At 39.0% G+C, this 18,376-nt stretch overlaps 3 protein-coding genes and 1 long non-coding RNA gene across 4 annotated transcripts; all 4 read right to left on the reverse strand.

The window, feature by feature from the left end:
• Positions 1-11: 11 nt before the first annotated feature.
• LOC131314444 (FBD-associated F-box protein At5g56370-like) lies at positions 12-710 on the reverse strand. The gene has a single exon (XM_058343068.1). It carries the CDS (start codon positions 708-710, stop codon positions 12-14), a length of 699 nt encoding a protein of 232 aa, XP_058199051.1.
• A 4,119-nt stretch (positions 711-4,829) lies between these two features.
• Positions 4,830-8,236, reverse strand: LOC131312282 (F-box protein At5g03100-like). The gene is made up of 3 exons (XM_058339938.1): positions 6,969-8,236; positions 5,876-6,049; positions 4,830-5,332 (listed from the first exon to the last, which is right to left on the reverse strand). The coding sequence occupies exons 1-3, from the start codon at positions 8,160-8,162 to the stop codon at positions 5,021-5,023; spliced, it is 1,680 nt and encodes a 559-aa protein (XP_058195921.1). The 5' UTR covers positions 8,163-8,236; the 3' UTR covers positions 4,830-5,020.
• A 1,945-nt stretch (positions 8,237-10,181) lies between these two features.
• On the reverse strand, positions 10,182-11,011 carry LOC131312288 (uncharacterized). Its single transcript, XR_009195824.1, has 2 exons — positions 10,616-11,011; positions 10,182-10,536 (listed from the first exon to the last, which is right to left on the reverse strand). It is a non-coding gene; the product is annotated as an uncharacterized LOC131312288 (long non-coding RNA).
• Positions 11,012-16,439: 5,428 nt separating this feature from the next.
• Positions 16,440-17,994, reverse strand: LOC131314047 (uncharacterized). The gene is made up of 3 exons (XM_058342543.1): positions 17,623-17,994; positions 17,484-17,528; positions 16,440-17,333 (listed from the first exon to the last, which is right to left on the reverse strand). Exons 1-3 carry the CDS (start codon positions 17,992-17,994, stop codon positions 16,440-16,442), a joined length of 1,311 nt encoding a protein of 436 aa, XP_058198526.1.
• Positions 17,995-18,376: the final 382 nt, after the last annotated feature.

Raw genomic sequence — 18,376 nt, forward strand, 5'->3', positions numbered from 1 at the left:
AGACAATTTAGTTAGCGAATTCCAGGCAACAGCTCCTTTGGGCACCACACTGCAGTACTGCACAAACAGAAGTGCAACACTTTGAACGACGCATTTGTAAACAAAAGCTGTGGCAACCTATAACGACATTCGGCAGACATGTCATTATCTGTATCGTCGAAATGAAGGTGAAGCTCCTCCGTCCCCTTCCCTACCGCAAAGCGAGTCCATAAACTAACATTGGGTTCGAAATCTGGCACGTAATTACTATCGCAATCAACCCGGAATTTCTTGAGCTTAGAACAGTTGCAGAGAATTAGGGTTTTCTCGACAAAGGTAACAAAGGCAGCAAAGTCAGCTAAGTCTCGACAACAGGAACGGAAGTGGAGAGATGGTAGGCAAGTCCATAGGAATTGCCATCGTTTCGACGGTACCTGGGTTTTGATGGCATTTCCAATCGGTAAGAAGGAGAGAATGTGAACGAGTAAATGGTCAGTCAAATCCGAGATTCGATCAACGGTGGTTATCTTTATCTTTCCGTCACGCCATTTCGGAGAGGGTTCGTCGGACAAGTGGCCGCTGGGTCCATCAACCGGGGTCGAGTCGTTATCGCTTAGTCGACCGTGGTGGTCGGAATCGTAGCTTTCGCTTTCGACATTGTCGTCGTCATCGGAATCGTGGCTACGACTGGAACCTGAATCGCTACCGCTTTCGGTGCTTCTTGTTGACATGGGTTTTCAGTAGAGGGTTTTGGAGGAGAACGAGCGCCTCGTCATTGGCTTCCATCCCTGTTGAACTGCCGGCTATATCTGGATTCTAGACAGGGTTATCCCGTTTCGGTCAGTTTCGCCGTAGGAATTCCGAAAAAATACTTTTCCGATATTCGTGAAAACTGATTTTTTACTGGACCTAAAAAAATTATTTTTGAATTTATAAGTATTTTTCTATACTTGCGAGATCTGGACTGAGCCTCACACTGGTAAGATAGATATATTCAGTCAACCTAGACTTTCTGCTTATCTCTAGGGATGGGGGTAAAAGTATCAACGAAATATTAATTTGATCCCAGTATATAAATCACTGTATATTGATCCTAAATTCGGTCGGAGAGAGTATTAATTGAAAGGATAACATTATAAGAAGACAAAAAGAAAAAAAAAAGGGGGACAAGGTTGTAAGGAAGAAGACAGACAACAAATATAATTTTAAAAACTTAACGAAATTTAGTAAAAATTTATTAGAGGGAACAATAAAAAAGACCTGGTCAAAAAGTTGGGAAAATTTTTGGTTAAATGGACCCTTATTCTAATGTTTAATAGCATCTCCTGTCCGTTTCTAATATTTAAAGCATTTTTCGATTCTTATTTAAAGGGACTTTTTTAATATTTAAAGCATCTTCGGTTCTTGTTTAAAAGAGACCGGAGATGCTATTAAACATTAGAATAAAGGACCTTTAACCAAACTACAAGAATTACTCCGAACAAAGTGACAGCTTACAATATTTGGTTTCCAATAAATATATACTCCCTCTGTCTCTTTTTAAGTGTCCTGCTTCGTAACTTCAATTTATTAAAACAACATCATCATTATACCTTTTATATCAACTTTTTCATCCACTTTCCCTACTTACCCATCATCATTACACTTTTACTCACTAACTTTTCAAAATGGAATATACTTTTAGGGACAAAATAGGCAATGCACTAACTTTTACCCACTAACTTTACAAAATGGATACTTATTAAGGGACAGCCCAAAATGTTATACTGGACTCTAAAAAAGGGACGGAGGGAGTAAGATATTATAACCACGCATAAATACTGTGTGGTAATAGCATTGTTGTTTGGTTCCGGTGCTCATCCACTATTCAAAGGTTAGTTCTAATGTAATTTGCATCCACATATGAGTACGTTATCTCCGCTAGGGGTGAGCATGGACCGAATTGGTCTGGTTTTATAGTAATCCAATAACCAAACCATTACTTACGAATTATGAATTTACAAAATCAAACCAACCCATAAAATTCATAAAGCCAAACCAATCCTAACCATTCAAAGACAGTTTGGTTTCGATTTTGAACCACGGTTCGCTTAAAATTGAAATATCATCACTATAAATTATTTTAAGTACTTTTGCATAGATAGCTTGAACTAAAAGGTATATTGAAATTAGTATATTAAAATCATCAAAAGTCACTAACATCAACCAACTAAAAAAGAATAAAATATATTAGAATAAGTTACCGAGAAAAAAGAGTAGGAAATCACTTTACTAAGCCCAAATTGTGTATGTTTAGCGTAATGAAATTGTAGGAATAGGAAATTTAGGAAATTAATATTGGAAGTGAAAGAAAAGAATAGGGTGGTGGAATAGAGTATTAGATAAGGAAATTAAATTTATTAAGTATATCTAAACAAATTATATATATATATATATATGTATATATATCACACAGTTTGGATCGGTTTGGAACCTGAACCATTAACATAAATCCATAAACCAAACCATTTAACATGGTTTCTATTTTTTTTAAACCGAGACCTAACCACATCATTAAAAAACCAAACCAAACTATTCGGTTTGGATTGGTTTGGACTGGATTCACGGTTTCATGGTTATTTTGCTCACCCCTAATCTCCGCATAATATTTGTAATCAGAGCCGGCCTTGATTTTTCGGGAGTTAAAGCAAAAATTAAAAATGGGACTTTTTTTTTGTTGGACTATAATAAAGGATTAAAAAAAGTAGGAGAGGCCCTTATAATTCAAAATTTTTTGAAAGCCTAAAGCGACGACAACACTTGTTTTAGCTCAAGACCGGCTCTGTTTGTAATCTATGAGCTGAAACAATTTGTCTCTTTAGCATTTGCCCCTTAAAAAAAAATCATGTATTCATGTACTTTTCTTGTTTTTCCAACCTAGAGTGGAGTTATTAGCAAAGATAAAAATAAATAAATAAATCTTCCATCCTGGTTTTTAAAATGTTGGTTGAATTGAGTTTTCATAGTGGTGATCGAATTACATGCACGTTAGCTTTCACTTTACTATTTCAATCAAACGTCAATTCCATTTAAAATCTGTCCTCATACAAGAGAAAAAATTAGCACAACCAATGCCCCAATTTAAATTTGGTTTGATTTTACTCGGTGAACTTTTGTAAGTTTATTACACAATAACGTGCGTCGTGCTCGCATTTTATTCTGTGAATCAGCATAACCAATACCCCAAAATCTTGTTTCTCAATTAGTGTTGAGTCCTTTCAATGGACGGAAAAAAATGAAAAATATCAATGCAAATCTTTTTTTTTTTTATCCCGTGCATTGAACGGACACAAAAGTTATTGTTATATATGTGGAAAATTAGAATGGAGTTCGTCTTTATAGAGGCAATATCTACTAATATAAAATGTCTGATAATAAAATCTAATTGTACGTTTCTATAAAAAAAATTTAAAATTTCACAAAATTATTTTCATATTTACCGAGAGGAAATTCCAAACAAGTGAATGTTCACAGTTCACACAAACGAATGAGCAATGGCGAGAGATAGCGACAGAGCGAGAGTTGGCCTACCTGGTTAGAGTTCAATCGGCCTACGTCGACTATCGACAAGGTCTGGCGAGCAGCAGTTTAAATATCATTTAGTAGATAGAATACGGTTTGCGCACCAATATGAAAGAGAGGATTGGGAGTGAGAAGGCTAAACCTATTTGCGTGTGGAAGGGAGATGGTGGAGAAATGTGGTGATAGCGAAGTATGAATGTGGGTGGGGAAAGTGGTCTTATCTTAATGTAAGTTTTTCGTATGGAGTGGGGCTTTGGAGGGGCATCATGAATGGGTGGGAGGTTTTCGTTAGAAATACTCATTTGGAGGTTGGTGGCGGAAGAAGGGTGAAGTTTTGGAAGCATGTGTGTACCGGCGCCAAGAAGAGAGGTTGGAGGATGCTTTTTCAGTATCTATCGTATGACTACCGATAAGGATGCCCATGTTTTTTATTATCTTTAACACAATGATGGCTTTATAGTATGGGATATTCGATTGCGTATGGATGTACTTGATTGGGAGGAGGATGGATTTGATAGCCTTGCTTTCTAGAACACATGGTTTGCAAAGCGTAGGAGAAGGGGGATGAGGTGTTTGAATCTTTCTAAGTCAGAATCTTTTCAGGTGAAGTCTTACTACTAAGATATATGTGGTGGCGGTAGTCTCTCCTTCCGTTGGCAAGAAATATGAAAGACTAATGCTCCGACAAAGGTGAGTTTTTTTGGATGCTATGCGGCCCAAGGTAAGATTCTTACTATTGATCCCTTGATTCAAAGGTGGAGGATTATTGTCAACTAGTGATGTATGCAGAAGAGACGCGGAGAAGGTTCATCATTTTCTCATTCATTGCGGGTGGCTTGGGAGCTTTGGGACTTAGGTATTTTATGGTTTTGGGTTGGAGTGGGTCATTAATTTCAAGAAAGTTTCTCTTCAAGAAATGTCATAGTGCTCTTAATCGAGTGGAGAAGTGCTAGAGTGGGAAATAGAAGAAGGAAGCAGGTGCGGGCCATGATCCCTCTTTTTTTCTTTTTATGTGGATCATATGGCTAATCATATGTTTATGATCAAGGGTCTTTTATTTAGTAACTTGTACAGTTGAGACAAGGAAGAATAATGTAATCCTTCCCTTGACCAATTCCACAATTCATAATTGGTTTGATCTTTTTCATCTTTGACCAAATTGTAGGATTTGCTTCCAGGAAACATGTGAAAATAATTACGTGAAGAAGCAAATTTTATTTCTTCAGCTTACCTTGCCTTTTCTTTCCTTTACTGTTTCATTGTAAATCGACCCCACAAACCCATCATCCTGTAACCGAACCCTTGATGTAAAATAATATTGCACATACATAAACTATTAACAAGTAAAATAGCTAAGAAAGAAAAATGGTTTAACAAGTTAATATTATTAAGACATCCAATAACTATAGCGCTGCATCAGAAAAGCAGCAGCACAGACCAGTAATAGCTAAGAAAGAAATATGGTTTTGAGCTGTCCATTTCAGAACAAAACTACTGCGTTGGGAGAGGATCTTGCAAAGCTTGAAAGCTTTCGAGCTGCTCGGACAAATTCCTTTGGCCAATTACGGCTTAGCATTTCCAGATCAATAACCATCTTTTGGAGCACCCTTGCATTCTTCAGTAGAAATTGTGCAAAAGACAAGTGGAAGTCACAGTCATGGTCATACCTTCCTAAACTGATAAACTTAACTTCTTGGAGACGCAACATCAAACACTTCAAAGGCTTCCTTTTTGATGTCCAATAGCTGTTTTCGTCAAAATTGTGAAGTCCGGTGAGTTCAGGACGAAAGTACTGCACACAAACAATCCATTAAGCTGAGATTTTCATTAAGGGCATCAATGCAACTATTGCAACTAACAAAGAGTGACTTCATATGCTAATCGAAATGATTCAAAGTTTACTAAGAGGTCATCTACAAGGATATTATGAAGACATATACGACGGAAGCAACGAAGCATTCTAAACATAATCACTGCCAAACTCAACAAATGGCATTACAAATAGGCGCACCAACAATTCTAGCATCCGCCAACTATAAGTGAGTGGAACCACAACTAAGGAAAAGAAGAGGGTAAGTCTTCATACCATAAGAATTAAACTAAAGTAAGTGGCAAAAAATGAATACATCAGACAGTCAGGCCCACCACTACAAAACAAAAACCGAATGGGTAAGTCTTGACTTGCAGATGTATCAATTCTCGGCCACTTTCTTTGGTTTGATTCATAGTCTGCAGAATTAATCAAAGACGTGTACATTAAGTCATTCTTTACACACCTTATGAAATAACTCCAAGGAAATAAATTACACAAATGAATCAGGATAAAAAAACATACTTCGGCACAGGGGGAAGAGGGTTCAATTATGACTAATGTCTCCAGAATAGGTGAACTTTCCAGTATGTTTGCTATCCCAGGGAGGAGTGATTTCCGGATACTCGTATCTAATGCTAAAAACTCACAGTTCAATAGTGCAGAGCGCAATCCTTTCGCTTCCATCATACTTAGTACCTTCGCCCATCAGAGCAAAACACAAAAGAAGACAAACAATTAGAATTTTCTAGAAGCTTGTTCAAAATCTGCCATAAGGTATTTTGCATATTACGAGACACACACACTGAATTTATAACATTGTTTAAAATCCCAAACATGTTCCACTTCTTGTATCAGAACAGCAGGTAGTAACCAAAGTTTGAAGACCAGGTTTGGTTTCTTAGCTCACAAACTGATTGAGTACTGTTAATATAATGAAGTATGGGCCTCTTCCATTAAATGTTATTAAGCATTAAGCACCATAACTAACACCAAAACATGTTTGTCATAGCTCAGCAAATTTTTTTCTTTTCTTACTCAGATGACTCAAACTCAAAATCTGTTAATTCATTAAATCACAGAAAGTACTGCAATAAAATGAATTATTGATCCTGGGCCAAGACAACAACTTGATAAGAGACTGATGAAAAGATCTGCAACCGCACAACACTTGAATAAGTTAATTAACATTCTTCACAGCTGCCTCTTTATGTGCATAGGACTACCCTGCTCACATATAATATATTCATAAATATTGCAGGATTCTTTTCATGTTCATTCACCTCCGAATACTGAGTAGGTAGTCCAATCCTTTTAATTTTCCTCTTTAGTAAACTGATGGGTAGTAGTGGAGCGTTAGGTAGGAATTTGAATAACTATATAAAGAGAAGGAAGATCTTTGAAGAGCAAATAGACCCACTCTTCAAGATTGAGAATCTGAGATATGAGAACTCAAGATTCCGAATACAATTGTTTTTTTATTCTAAATAAAAATTCCACTATGTCAACCAACAGCCAATCATAATTCTGTCAGGGTTAGAAAACACTTCGATAATAAGTTAAGATATGAAGCACATAGAATTGGATGGTACAATCAAAGGATTATCCAGAGACCAACCTGTATAGCAAAAGTACCTAAAGTGATCTTCTTCACATGAACAAGGCTCTGGAGAAGTCCTCTTAACGTATTTTCAAACCTTATATGCTCATTTGCACGATCTCTATACAACGTCATGTCAAAATTGAGGTTAGCATCAACCAAAGAAGATATATCCCCAAGCCGACAAATTTTATCACATAAATCACCCGAAATCTCCAATGAATGAAGATGAGGAGCTGAAACTTCCAACACGGAATGGTATCCGTCGGTTGGGTATTCTTCTTCATGTTCCCAAACGTCTCTTAGTATCAACTTCTTCACACTTGCATTACTAACATGCAAACGATCGAAACCATAAAAGGCATACAACTCCAGAATCTCCAACACAGGACTACCTGCCAATATCTTCTCAATCACATCTTCACTCAACTCCGCATACCCAATTGACAATTTCTTCAGCGAATTCCAACAAACAACTCCTTTGGGAATAACCTTGCACACGGAAAACTTCAATGTTTTGAACGATGAATTAGTATAAAGAAGTTGTGGTAGCAAGTAACTATCATCCTCATACATATTATTATGGTCCTCATACATATTATAATGGTAGAAGTCAAGTTGAAGCTCCTCCGCCCCCCTCCCTGTTGCGAATCGAGTCCATAGATTGACATTGGAAGCGTAATCCGTCTCGTATGCAAATTGAAACCCCAATTTCTTGAGCTTAGAACAGGTGCAGAGGAAGAGGGTTCTGTCAACAAAGGTAACAAAGTCCCTAACACTTGTGTCAGAGGAATCGGACTCACGAAGAAATACGAGGGATGGGATGTAAGTCCAGAGATGTAGCCATCGTTTTGAAAGAACCTGGGTTTTGATGGCATCTTTGATCGGTAAGAAGGAGAGAACGTGGAGGATTAAAGCGTCGGGCAATGCGGTGATCACATCGACGGCCGGTTTCCTTATCCTGCCACCCCTCCTCCGCCGTTTCGGCGATGATTCGTCAAAAACTGGGCTCGCGTGCCTGTTTCTTTTTCCACGGCGACGGTCGGAATCGGAGTTATCACTGGGTTCGGATACCTGGCGGTCGGAACCGGAGTTTTCACTGGCTTCGGAATCAGAGCCTTCAATGCTCCGTTCTCCGAGGGGGTGGTCGCCGGAATCGGAACTTTCGTTTTCGCTTAGGGAAAAGCGCGGACTGTTGCTTCGCGATGACATGGTTTTCAAACCCTTTCTTCTTCTGCTTCAGTTTTACTGTCCTGCAAAGCTAGGGTTTTGTAAGGTGGAAACACAACGCTTGCAATTCCTAATAAAGAATTCCTAATTAAAATAAAAATTCCTAAAAAACGACCCGATTACTCTTGGATCCGGATCTCTGTCCCCTCCCTGTTTTGGACTCCGGTCCAGATATGGACCGTCTATTAGTTGATTGAATGACTCGAATTTTTTCATAAATTTTTACGAGTTTAAAAATACATCCAACCTATTGATTGCAACAAATGAACGATTTCGATCATGACTAGCTCTTTAAATCCAAAATATGGACAGCAAAGAATCCATTTCCATAACTCTTATGCTTGACAATTTCTAAAACAAGTTTAAGCAAAAACTATCAGGGATGGATACAAGTGGGTAGCATGTGGGGGTACGGACTCCCACTCAATTTAATAGAATTAGTATTAATTTTCTTATGCATTTTAATTATATCCAATAAATTTGTGATAGTGTTTCTTTAAGCTAAATTACTGCGGATTTTCATTACGAGGTGTTTGTAATCTATTTTTTCGAGTGCTAAATTTTCATACCAACTTTTTGTGCAAACACATTCTTTTTTGCTAATTTAAGATGAAATTACAAATATATTCATCAATTTGTTATTTTACCAAAAAAAAATTGTGTTCCCCCACTAATGCAAAATTATAAATTCGTCCCTGAAACTATGGGTACACTCTTTGGCGTACACCAAATGTACACCGCCGCTCTATTTGTTTAAAACACATTTTTAAAGATCTTTGAAAAAAAATAACTTAGTCGGGTATTGGTATAAGCTTGATCGATGCAAAGAATTGATCAAGCTTTTACCAATAACCGAGTTTTGCATCAATCAAGCTCTTACCGATCCCCAACTAAGCTGATTTTTTACAATTACCCTTAAAAAATGTTTTTAAAAAATTGAGCTGCTCCAATTACTTATATGAGTCTACAAAGTGGACCCAACACAACAAAATGCAGTGCACATTTTGGTGTACATCAAATGGTGTACCCATAGCAGGGCTCATTTGGGTCAAAAGTTCTATTCGGATATGTCTTCCCTATTGTTACACTTACGAGTATGTTTTAATCCAAATTTAATGTTTTTATGCTTTCCTTCCAAATTTGAGTCAAGATGACACATTTGTAAATATTAAGAAAGTGACAATAGGTTGAGAAAAAATGACATCAATTTGGATCTCTCCTCATTTCGGTGAAAAAAAGTAAAGAACTCAAAATGGGTAGACAAAAGAATATTATGTCATTGGAGATGAGTTTTAAGTGATTTTCCTCAAATGTTGGGTTTGGGTAGAAAAGTGGAAAAGACTAGAGATGCTACCAGGAAACATGTGAAAATAATGAGGTGAAGAAGCAAAATTTATTCATTTTCCTTTGCTGTTTTATTTGTAAATCGCCTCCACAAACTCATGATCCTGTAATCAAACCCTTGACGCAAAATAATACTTATTCCACATGCATAAACAATTGACAACCAAAATAGTTATGAGGTTTAACAAGTTAATATTGAGACATCCAATAATCCTAGCCCTGCATCAGAAACACAGCAGCACAAGCCACTACCAGTAATAGCTAAGATAGAAAAATGGTTCGCAATGAGATTGGGACGGGCGACATAAGAGTAGGAGACTGGGGGAAAATCGAGTTTGGGGGAAAGTGAAAAGCCTTTGAGCCAAAAATACCAACTTTGTCCCTAAGAAGTGGACATATGCTGTTCCGGTGGGGGTTTTCTGTCCAAAAAGTGGATGGAAGTCCACAGAGGGGTGACACTGAAACTAGTCATGAAGTAGAAGGCTGGTATTGTTCAAAACTTCAATTGAAAGTTGGACTAAAGTGGAATTCGGAGTAGAGTCGAGGGAATATATCAGTTTTTTTGTTTGGTAAGCAATATACCTCTTAACCAATTCTCTTTATATTACAGGACAGGAATAGGATGGGAGATAGCCCCTGTGCAAGTGAGTATGCAGGTTTTCTTGAATTTGCTTTCAGTACACTGCTTCTTTGCTTTCCAGTACGGCTGTCCCAAGGTCAATTTCCTCAGACAAGAAGCATTACAGAACAACAACTGAAACATATGCAATTCCATCATCAAAGGAAACTCAAGGTGTCGCTAAGCGAACATAGTTCCTCCATCAAAAGTGGTTCTTGGAGAACTAAACAATTTTTTGCTAACTTCAGAGATGTCGACACTTTCAAACCTGCCCCTTCGTAACACCGGTATTGACATCTTCGCATATTAAGCGGAGTGTATGAGAAAAGTTTGAGCCTGCCCTTATCTCCCATAAATCCAACAACATTCAGTCTTTAAACGCGTCTGCAAGCACTTCGAAAGAGAAACAGTTGAATGTGAAACTAGTAACATAAATGACGGCATGTTCCTGCAAGAAAGTGGAGTTACTCACTCTAGTTGCCCATTTCACTGGCAGAACATAACTACTGCATCAGGAGAGGATCTTGGAAATTGGGTAAATTCCTTTTGCCAGTTTTAACCTCTCATTTGTGCATCGATGACCATCTTTTGGAGCGCTCTTGCGTTCATCAGTATAAATTGTATGAAAGTCAAGTAGTCGTCAACTCTAGACTTTACTAAACCAATAAGCTTAGCTTTTTTGAGACGAAACATTAAACACGTGAAAGGCTTCTTTCTTGATGACCAACAGTGCTTTCCATCCATATTGCCAAGTTCATCACGAAAGTACTGCAGACAAAGAATTTATTAAGATGATAATCTAAATGATATTCTGCATAAGGTTAAGGACGTCAATGCACCTTTATGAAAAAAGGACATCGTATGCTAAAGGGAAAATTTCAAAATAGCCCCCAATCTTTACACCAAAATTAAATTAGACTCCAAACCTTTTAAACAATTAGAAGATTCTAGAAGTGCCATACGTTTAAAAAAAAAAGAAAAAGGAGAGAAGATTCTGGAAGCATGTTCAAAATCTGCCATAAGGTATTTTGCATATTCTGAGACACCACAGTGAAATTGTAACATTGTTCAATTGCCAAAAAATGTATCACATTCTGTATCGGAGCAACAGGTAACTACCAAATTTCGGAATGCCAGGCTTGGTTTCCAGTGCACAAACTGATTAAGCACTATTAATATAATGAGCAGTGAGCTTCTGCCATTAGATATTTAAGCACAAGAACTACGACTGAAACATGGACAAAGTCAAAGATCCACAAAATTTTTACTCTTCTCACTCGCATCAAAAAATTCAATACCTTTAAGTTCATTGAATAACAGGGAGTATTCCAATGAATTGGATCAATTGAATCCGGTTCCAAGACAACAACTTGACAAGACACGGATGAAAAAATCTGCAACAGCTGAACACTGGATAGGTGAAGGGAAATTCTTCACAACTACCTCTTTATGTGCAAAGTAATACCCTACTAACGTGAGAAAAGGCACAAACATATCTCCATTGTTTCAGTGTTACTGAGTATGTAGTTTGATTCTTCTAATTTTTCTCTTCATAGTAAAGAGGGAAGAACACTGAAGACCAATTATAGCGTTCTTCGTTGTTGAGATTTGAGAACTCAAGTTTCTGTATACAATTGCGTAATTTCAAATAAAAACTTCCACCATCTCTTCACGCACAAACAAATGTTAGTGGCAAAACTCAATTCTTTCACAGTTGAGGAAAGACTTCAATAATTGAATGGCACAAGCAAAGGATTATCAAGAGACCTACCTGCAATGCCCAAGTACCTAAAGTCATCTTCTTCACATGAACAAGGCTCTGGAGAAGTCCTCCTAACATATTTGAATACCTTTCAAAATCATCATCTGAGTAAGGTCCATGAATTCTCTCGTGAAAATTGAGGTTAGCATCAACCAAAGATGACACATTCCCAAGCCGGCAAATTCTATCATATAACCTACCTGAAACCTCCAACGAATGAAGTTGAGAAGCAGAAATTTCCAGCCCAGAAGGGTCTTCTACCCAAACGTGTCTCAGTTTCAATTTCTTCACACTTGCATTGTTGAAATGCAAACGAGTGAAACCAAGACATCTATACAACTCCAGAATCTCCAACACAGGACTACCCACTAATATCTTCTGAATCACATCTTCACTCAATTTCGCATGCCCAATTGACAATCTCTTTAGCGAATTCTAGCGAACAACTCCTTCAGGCATCACATCGCACGTATTAAATTGCAATGTTTTGAACGATGAATTAGTATAGAGAAACTGCGGTAGTAAGTAAGGATCCACTGCATCCTCAAACGCAAGTTGCAGCTCCTCCGCCCGCTTCCCTGCTGCGAATTGAGTCCACAGATCGACACTGGATTCGTAATCCTGTGCGTACCCAAACTGAACCCCCAATTTCTTGATCTTAGAACAGTTGCTGAGAACTAGGGTTTTGTCCACGAGTGCAACGAAGTCCCTATCGCATCTGCCTGACAACGTTTGGACAAAACTGATACAATCTTTTATAGAGAGAAAAGCTCAAGAATCGAGCTTGAATTGTATTATTGAAGGTAAAATTGAATTACAGGAGAGATGAGAAGAGAGAATTAAAAGAGAGTGGAGAAGAGAGAGAGATGAGAGAGAGCAAGAAAATGTGAATACCAGCCTACCCCGCTCTTCCCCAATTCTCGATTATATTCTCTTCCTCTAACCGACTAACAACCCAACAGAATTACAAGAGCCAGAATTACATCAAAAGTCCAAAATGTCTAAGTAATTACAATAAAGCCCTCCATTCCTATCATTACCCTCCCCTTGAAAAGCAACCTTGTCCTCAAGGTTGAAATTGAGGAAACCTCTGATGAAGCTCAGACCAGCTCTCCCATGTAGCATCTTCCAGAATAGAATTGGACCACTGCACCAAAACCAAAGTGTGGGGTCTGTTATGCCGGATAACGAGTTTGCGATCCAAAATGGCTAAAGGTTCCAATTGCAGTTGGCCATCTTCCCCAGTGAGAGGTAAATCAGTTTGAATGATAGCTCCTGACCCCAAATGTTTCTTTAACAAAGAGACGTGGAATACAGGATGAATTTTAGAATGAAGGGGTAAATTCAACTTATAAGCCACTGGTCCCACTTTTTGCACCACCTGGTAAGGACCAAAGTATTTCGGAGTCAACTTGGCATTTCTTCTAAAAGCCACTGTAACTTGCCTAAAGGGTTGGAGCCTGAGAAAAACCCAATCGCCTACCTCAAATACCCTGTCAGTTCTGTGTTTATCAGCAAGTTGTTTCATCCTGTGTTGTGAAGCGAGTAGGTGGTCTTCGAGCAATTTAAGAATAGTATCTCTATCATGCAACAAGTTCTCAGTAGCTGCAACTGCAGATCCTCCAGGAGCATAGTGTACCAGGTGTGGTGGTTTCTGACCATAAAGAGCCTCATAAGGGGTAATGCCAATGGATACATGAAAAGTGGTGTTGTACCACCACTCTGCCAACGGTAACCATTTAGACCAAGGATGGTATGCAGTACTCATGCACAAGGTAGTACCCTGTAATTTGAATAGCTCCTTCCAAAATGTACTAGTAAAGATTTTATCTCGATCTGATACAATGGAGCTGGGCATGCCATGCAGCCTGAAAATGTTATCGAGAAAAACTTGTGCAACTGTGGTAGCTGTGTAAGGATGAGTGAGGGGAATGAAATGAGCATATTTGCTTAGCCTGTCCACCACCGCATATATCACAGATTTAGTAGAAGAGTTTGGGAGCCCTTCAATGAAATCCATGGAGATATCACTCCATAGTCTCTCTGGAATGGGCAGAGGTTGGAGTAACCCTGGGTAAGCCGTAGTTTCAGTCTTATGCCGTTGGCACACATCACAAGCTGCAACAAATTGTAACACTTCTTTTTTCATTCCCTTCCAGTAAAAAGCTTGCTTCAACCTTTGGTATGTTCTCTCTCCCCCAGAATGCCCCCCCACAGGACTGTCATGGTGTTCTTGGAGGAGCTTAAGTCTGAGAGAAGCATTATTTCCCACCACCAATCTAGTCTTGTAATATAGCATCTGATGTTGCCAAGAATAATGTGGGTGGTTTGCAGGATTCTGTTGTAAAGCATTGAGGAGATCTTGAATCTCCTGATCTTGCAACCAACTATCTTGGAGGTCTTTCACCCACTGACATAGAACTACAGTCATAGCTGCTACTTCCCCTTGTGCTGGCAAGTCCCCTTCCCCTACCCTTGATAAGGCATCAGCTGCTACATTTGTTTTTCCTGATCTGTAGAATATTTGATAGTCAAATCCCATGAGTTTGGATTACCATTTTTGTTGCATCAAAGTGGTAACCTTCTGTTCCAACAAGAACTTCAAACTCTGATGGTCAGTTTTGATGATAAACTGTCTTCCCAACAGATAGTGCCTTCATTTGGTAACAGCCATAACTACTGTGAACAACTCTTTTTCATAAGTTGATAACTCCAAACTGGTTTGGGATAAAGCTTTACTATAATAGGCTATGGGCCTCCCATCCTGCATTAAAACAGCCCCTATGCCTTTGCCAGAAGCATCGCACTCCAAAATGAAAGGCTTAGTATAATTTGGCAAAATCAACACTGGGGCAGTGGTCATAGCAGTCTTGAGCTAAGTGAAGGCTTCCTCGGCTTCCTTATTCCAGCCAAAAGCATCTTTTCTAAGCAACAAATGTAAAGGCTGACACATCTTACCATAGTCTTTAATGAAACGTCTATAGTAGCCAGTCAATCCCAAAAACCCCTGAGAGCTTTGATTGAATGAGGCCGTGGCCAGTTAAGCATGCTGGTAATCTTAGAAGGGTCTACAGCTACCCCCTCTGCAGTGATCACATGACCAAGATATTCCACTTGTTGCAAGCCAAAAGCACACTTAGACATTTTTGCATACAACTGATGTTCCCTTAGTTTGGCCAAGGTTAAGGAAACATGTTCTAAGTGATCTGACCACGTTTTACTGAAAACAAGTATGTCATCAAAGAAAACAAGCACAAACTTCCTTAGGTATGCCCTGAAGACATGATTCATGAGACTCTGGAAAGTGGAAGGGGCATTGGTCAAACCAAAAGGCATGACTAGAAATTCATAGTGCCCCTCATGAGTGCGGAAAGCAGTTTTTTCCACATCCTTAGAAGCCATTCTGATTTGATGATAGCCAGATCTTAAGTCCAATTTAGTGAAATACTTTGCCCCATGCAACTCATCCAAAAGTTCATCAATTATTGGAATGGGGAACTTATCTTTAATTGTGTCTTTGTTTAATGCTCTGTAGTCAATGCACATCCTCCAGGTGTTGTCCTTTTTCTTGACTAATGATACTGGTGAAGAAAAAGGTGAAACACTGTGCCTTATAACTCCAGTGGCTAGCGTTTCCTTGACAATCTTTTCAATCTCATTTTTTTGTATGTAGGGATATCTATAAGGTCGAAGGTTAGGGGGTTGGGAACCCTCTTGTAAAGGAATTTGATGATCATGAGGTCTAGAGGGTCTTTAGGCTCCATAAAGATATCTTCATATGTATTTAGGAGGGAGACTAAATCAGAGGGTAGCTCAATGGATGTGATTTCTTGGATACTGCTCAGTTGAGCCAACATTCCTGCAGGGTGTTTGTTGAGTATGTGCTGCATCTTCTTGGTGTCTACAAGCTGAATTTCTGTAGTGTTATCTCCCTTCAATACTAATGTCTGTCCAGACATAGAGAATTTCATTTGGAGATTCTTGAAGTCCCATAAAACTGGCCCTAAAGTTGAAAGCCACTGAACTCCTAGCACCATGTCACAACCACCCAATGGGAGCACCCTTACTTCAGAAACAAAATTGGTACCCTGCACATTCCACTGCAAATCTTTCACCATAGCTTTACTACTAACCTTTGTCCCATCTGCCACAATCACTGACAAAGGATGGGTGGGTATTACCCTAACTCCTGTCTTTTTGGCTATTCCAAGGTCCAAAAAGTTGTGTGTGCTTCCAGAATCCACAAGTATACTTACCGCAACTTTCTTTATGAATCCCCTAATCCTCATAGTTCAATAGGTCTGTACCCCTGACAAAGCATGTACTGAGATGTGGAATTCCCCTTGACTGTCTTCTGAAGGTATCTCTTGGCGGGCTTCTTCAAAAACATCCTCCTCTTCTTCAACTTCTAACATGAAAAGTTGTTTTTTCTTGCGCACATGTCCCCTATAATACTTTTCATGACATCCAAAACACAGCCCTTTGGCTCTTTTTTCTTCAAAATCTTTTGGAGTAAACTTTTTGACCATACCAACTACTTCTGTGGGTTTAGTTGTGGGTTCATATGTTCTGGTTGGTGCTCCAGTAGAAGGAAAAAAAATCTCAAAGGTCCTCTATTCTTCTTGTTCAAGGCTTCCAAGGTCTCTTCTTGCAACCTAGCCAGCCCCATGGCCTGTGAAATGGTTTTGGGCTGGAACATTTGGACTCCCCCTTTGATCTCTTCCTTTAAACCACTAACAAAACAACTAATGAAGAATTCTTCTGTGAGACCTTTGGTTTTGTTTGCCAATTCCTCAAACTTTTCTTGGTATATTTTGACAGAACTCCACTGTCTAAGCTTAGTCAATTGACCCACAGCATCTTCAAAGGCATTATCCCCAAACCTAAGAAGAAGAACCCTAGAAAATTCTCTCCAATTGCGCAAAGTGTGGGACTTCTCAAACCACCTATACCAATGCATTGCCTTATCTTCCATATGTAGGGAAGCTAGATGTAACTTTTGATTTTCCTCGATTACATTCAACTCGAAATACTTTTCACACTTGTAAATCCAAGACTCTGGATCCTCCCCAAAAAATTTCGGAAAGTCAAGTTTCGGTTGGAACATACGAGCGAAACCCTGGTTTTGATTAGGGTTTGGAAGTAACGGAGAAGAAGAAAACGTGGATACCTTTTCTTGGATCTGTTCATACTTCGAGTTCAAAGTGGTGATCAGATTCTTGATTCCCTCCATCGTATCTTTGAAACCCTCAATCGAAGCTGCTTGTCGATCCGTAATGTCGGTAAAACGCTGGATGGATTCATTAGTAGTGTCTGACAATTTCCGAACTGATTCATCCAATCGTTTGATCTCCTGAGCACGAGTGTTATCCGCCATTGTGCGATCTCCACAGTCAGAGGAGCGTGGCTCTGATACCACTGATACAATCTTTTACAGAGAGAAAAGCTCAAGAATCGAGCTTGAATTGTATTATTGAAGGTAAAATTGAATTACGGGAGAGATGAGAAGAGAGAATTAAAGGAGAGTGGAGAAGAGAGAGAGATGAGAGAGAGCAAGAAAATGTGAATACCAGCCTACCCCGCTCTTCCCCAATTCTCGATTATATTCTCTTCCTCTAACCGACTAACAACCCAACAGAATTACAAGAGCCAGAATTACATCAAAAGTCCAAAATGTCTAAGTAATTACAATAAAGCCCTCCATTCCTATCAAAAACCTGGGTCTTGACGGCGTCTACGATTGGTAAGAAGGAGAGAACGTGGTGGAGTAAAGAGTCGGGCAATGCGGTGAATAGGTCGACGGCAGGTTTCCTCCTCCGCTGTTCCGGCGATGATTCGTCGGAAACTAGGCTTACGTGCCTGTTTCTTTTCCCACGGCGACGGATGGAATGAGAGTTTTCACCGATAACTTGGCGGTCGGAATCGGAGTTACAACTGGATTCGGATACCTGGCGGTCCGAACCGGAGTTTTCACTGTGTTCGGAATCGGAGTCGTGAATGCTCTGTTGTCCGAGGGGGCGGTCGTCGGAATCGGCGCTGCTTTCGTATTCGCTTACAGAATTGTGCTCACTGTTGCTTGGCGACGACATGGTTTTTCGAACTCACCTACTGTTTCAGGATTACTGTTTCTGAAAGCTAGGGTTTTAAAGGAGTAGAAACAACGATCGAATTCCAAAACGAGAGAAACAACCGAAGAGAGAACTAGGGTAACGTTTGCGGAGAGTGACAATGAGCAGAGGGAGAAATAAAAATGAAGAAATAGAATAATTATTATTAAAAAAAAAGAAACTGATATTGGTATTTCAAAATTAATGGAGGCATCCAAAAAATAAAGGAAATTAGCTTTTGAAATTATACTAATTTTGAAGTGCATGCATAATTTTTTGAAGTGTCAACATTTACCAAAGAATTAGGGTAATATAATTAGAAAACAAAAATAAAGTTAAAATGAAAAACGAAAAAAATCCCAAA

This window comes from Rhododendron vialii, chromosome 13a (genome assembly GCF_030253575.1).
Source record: "Rhododendron vialii isolate Sample 1 chromosome 13a, ASM3025357v1".
Lineage (NCBI taxonomy): Eukaryota > Viridiplantae > Streptophyta > Magnoliopsida > Ericales > Ericaceae > Rhododendron > Rhododendron vialii.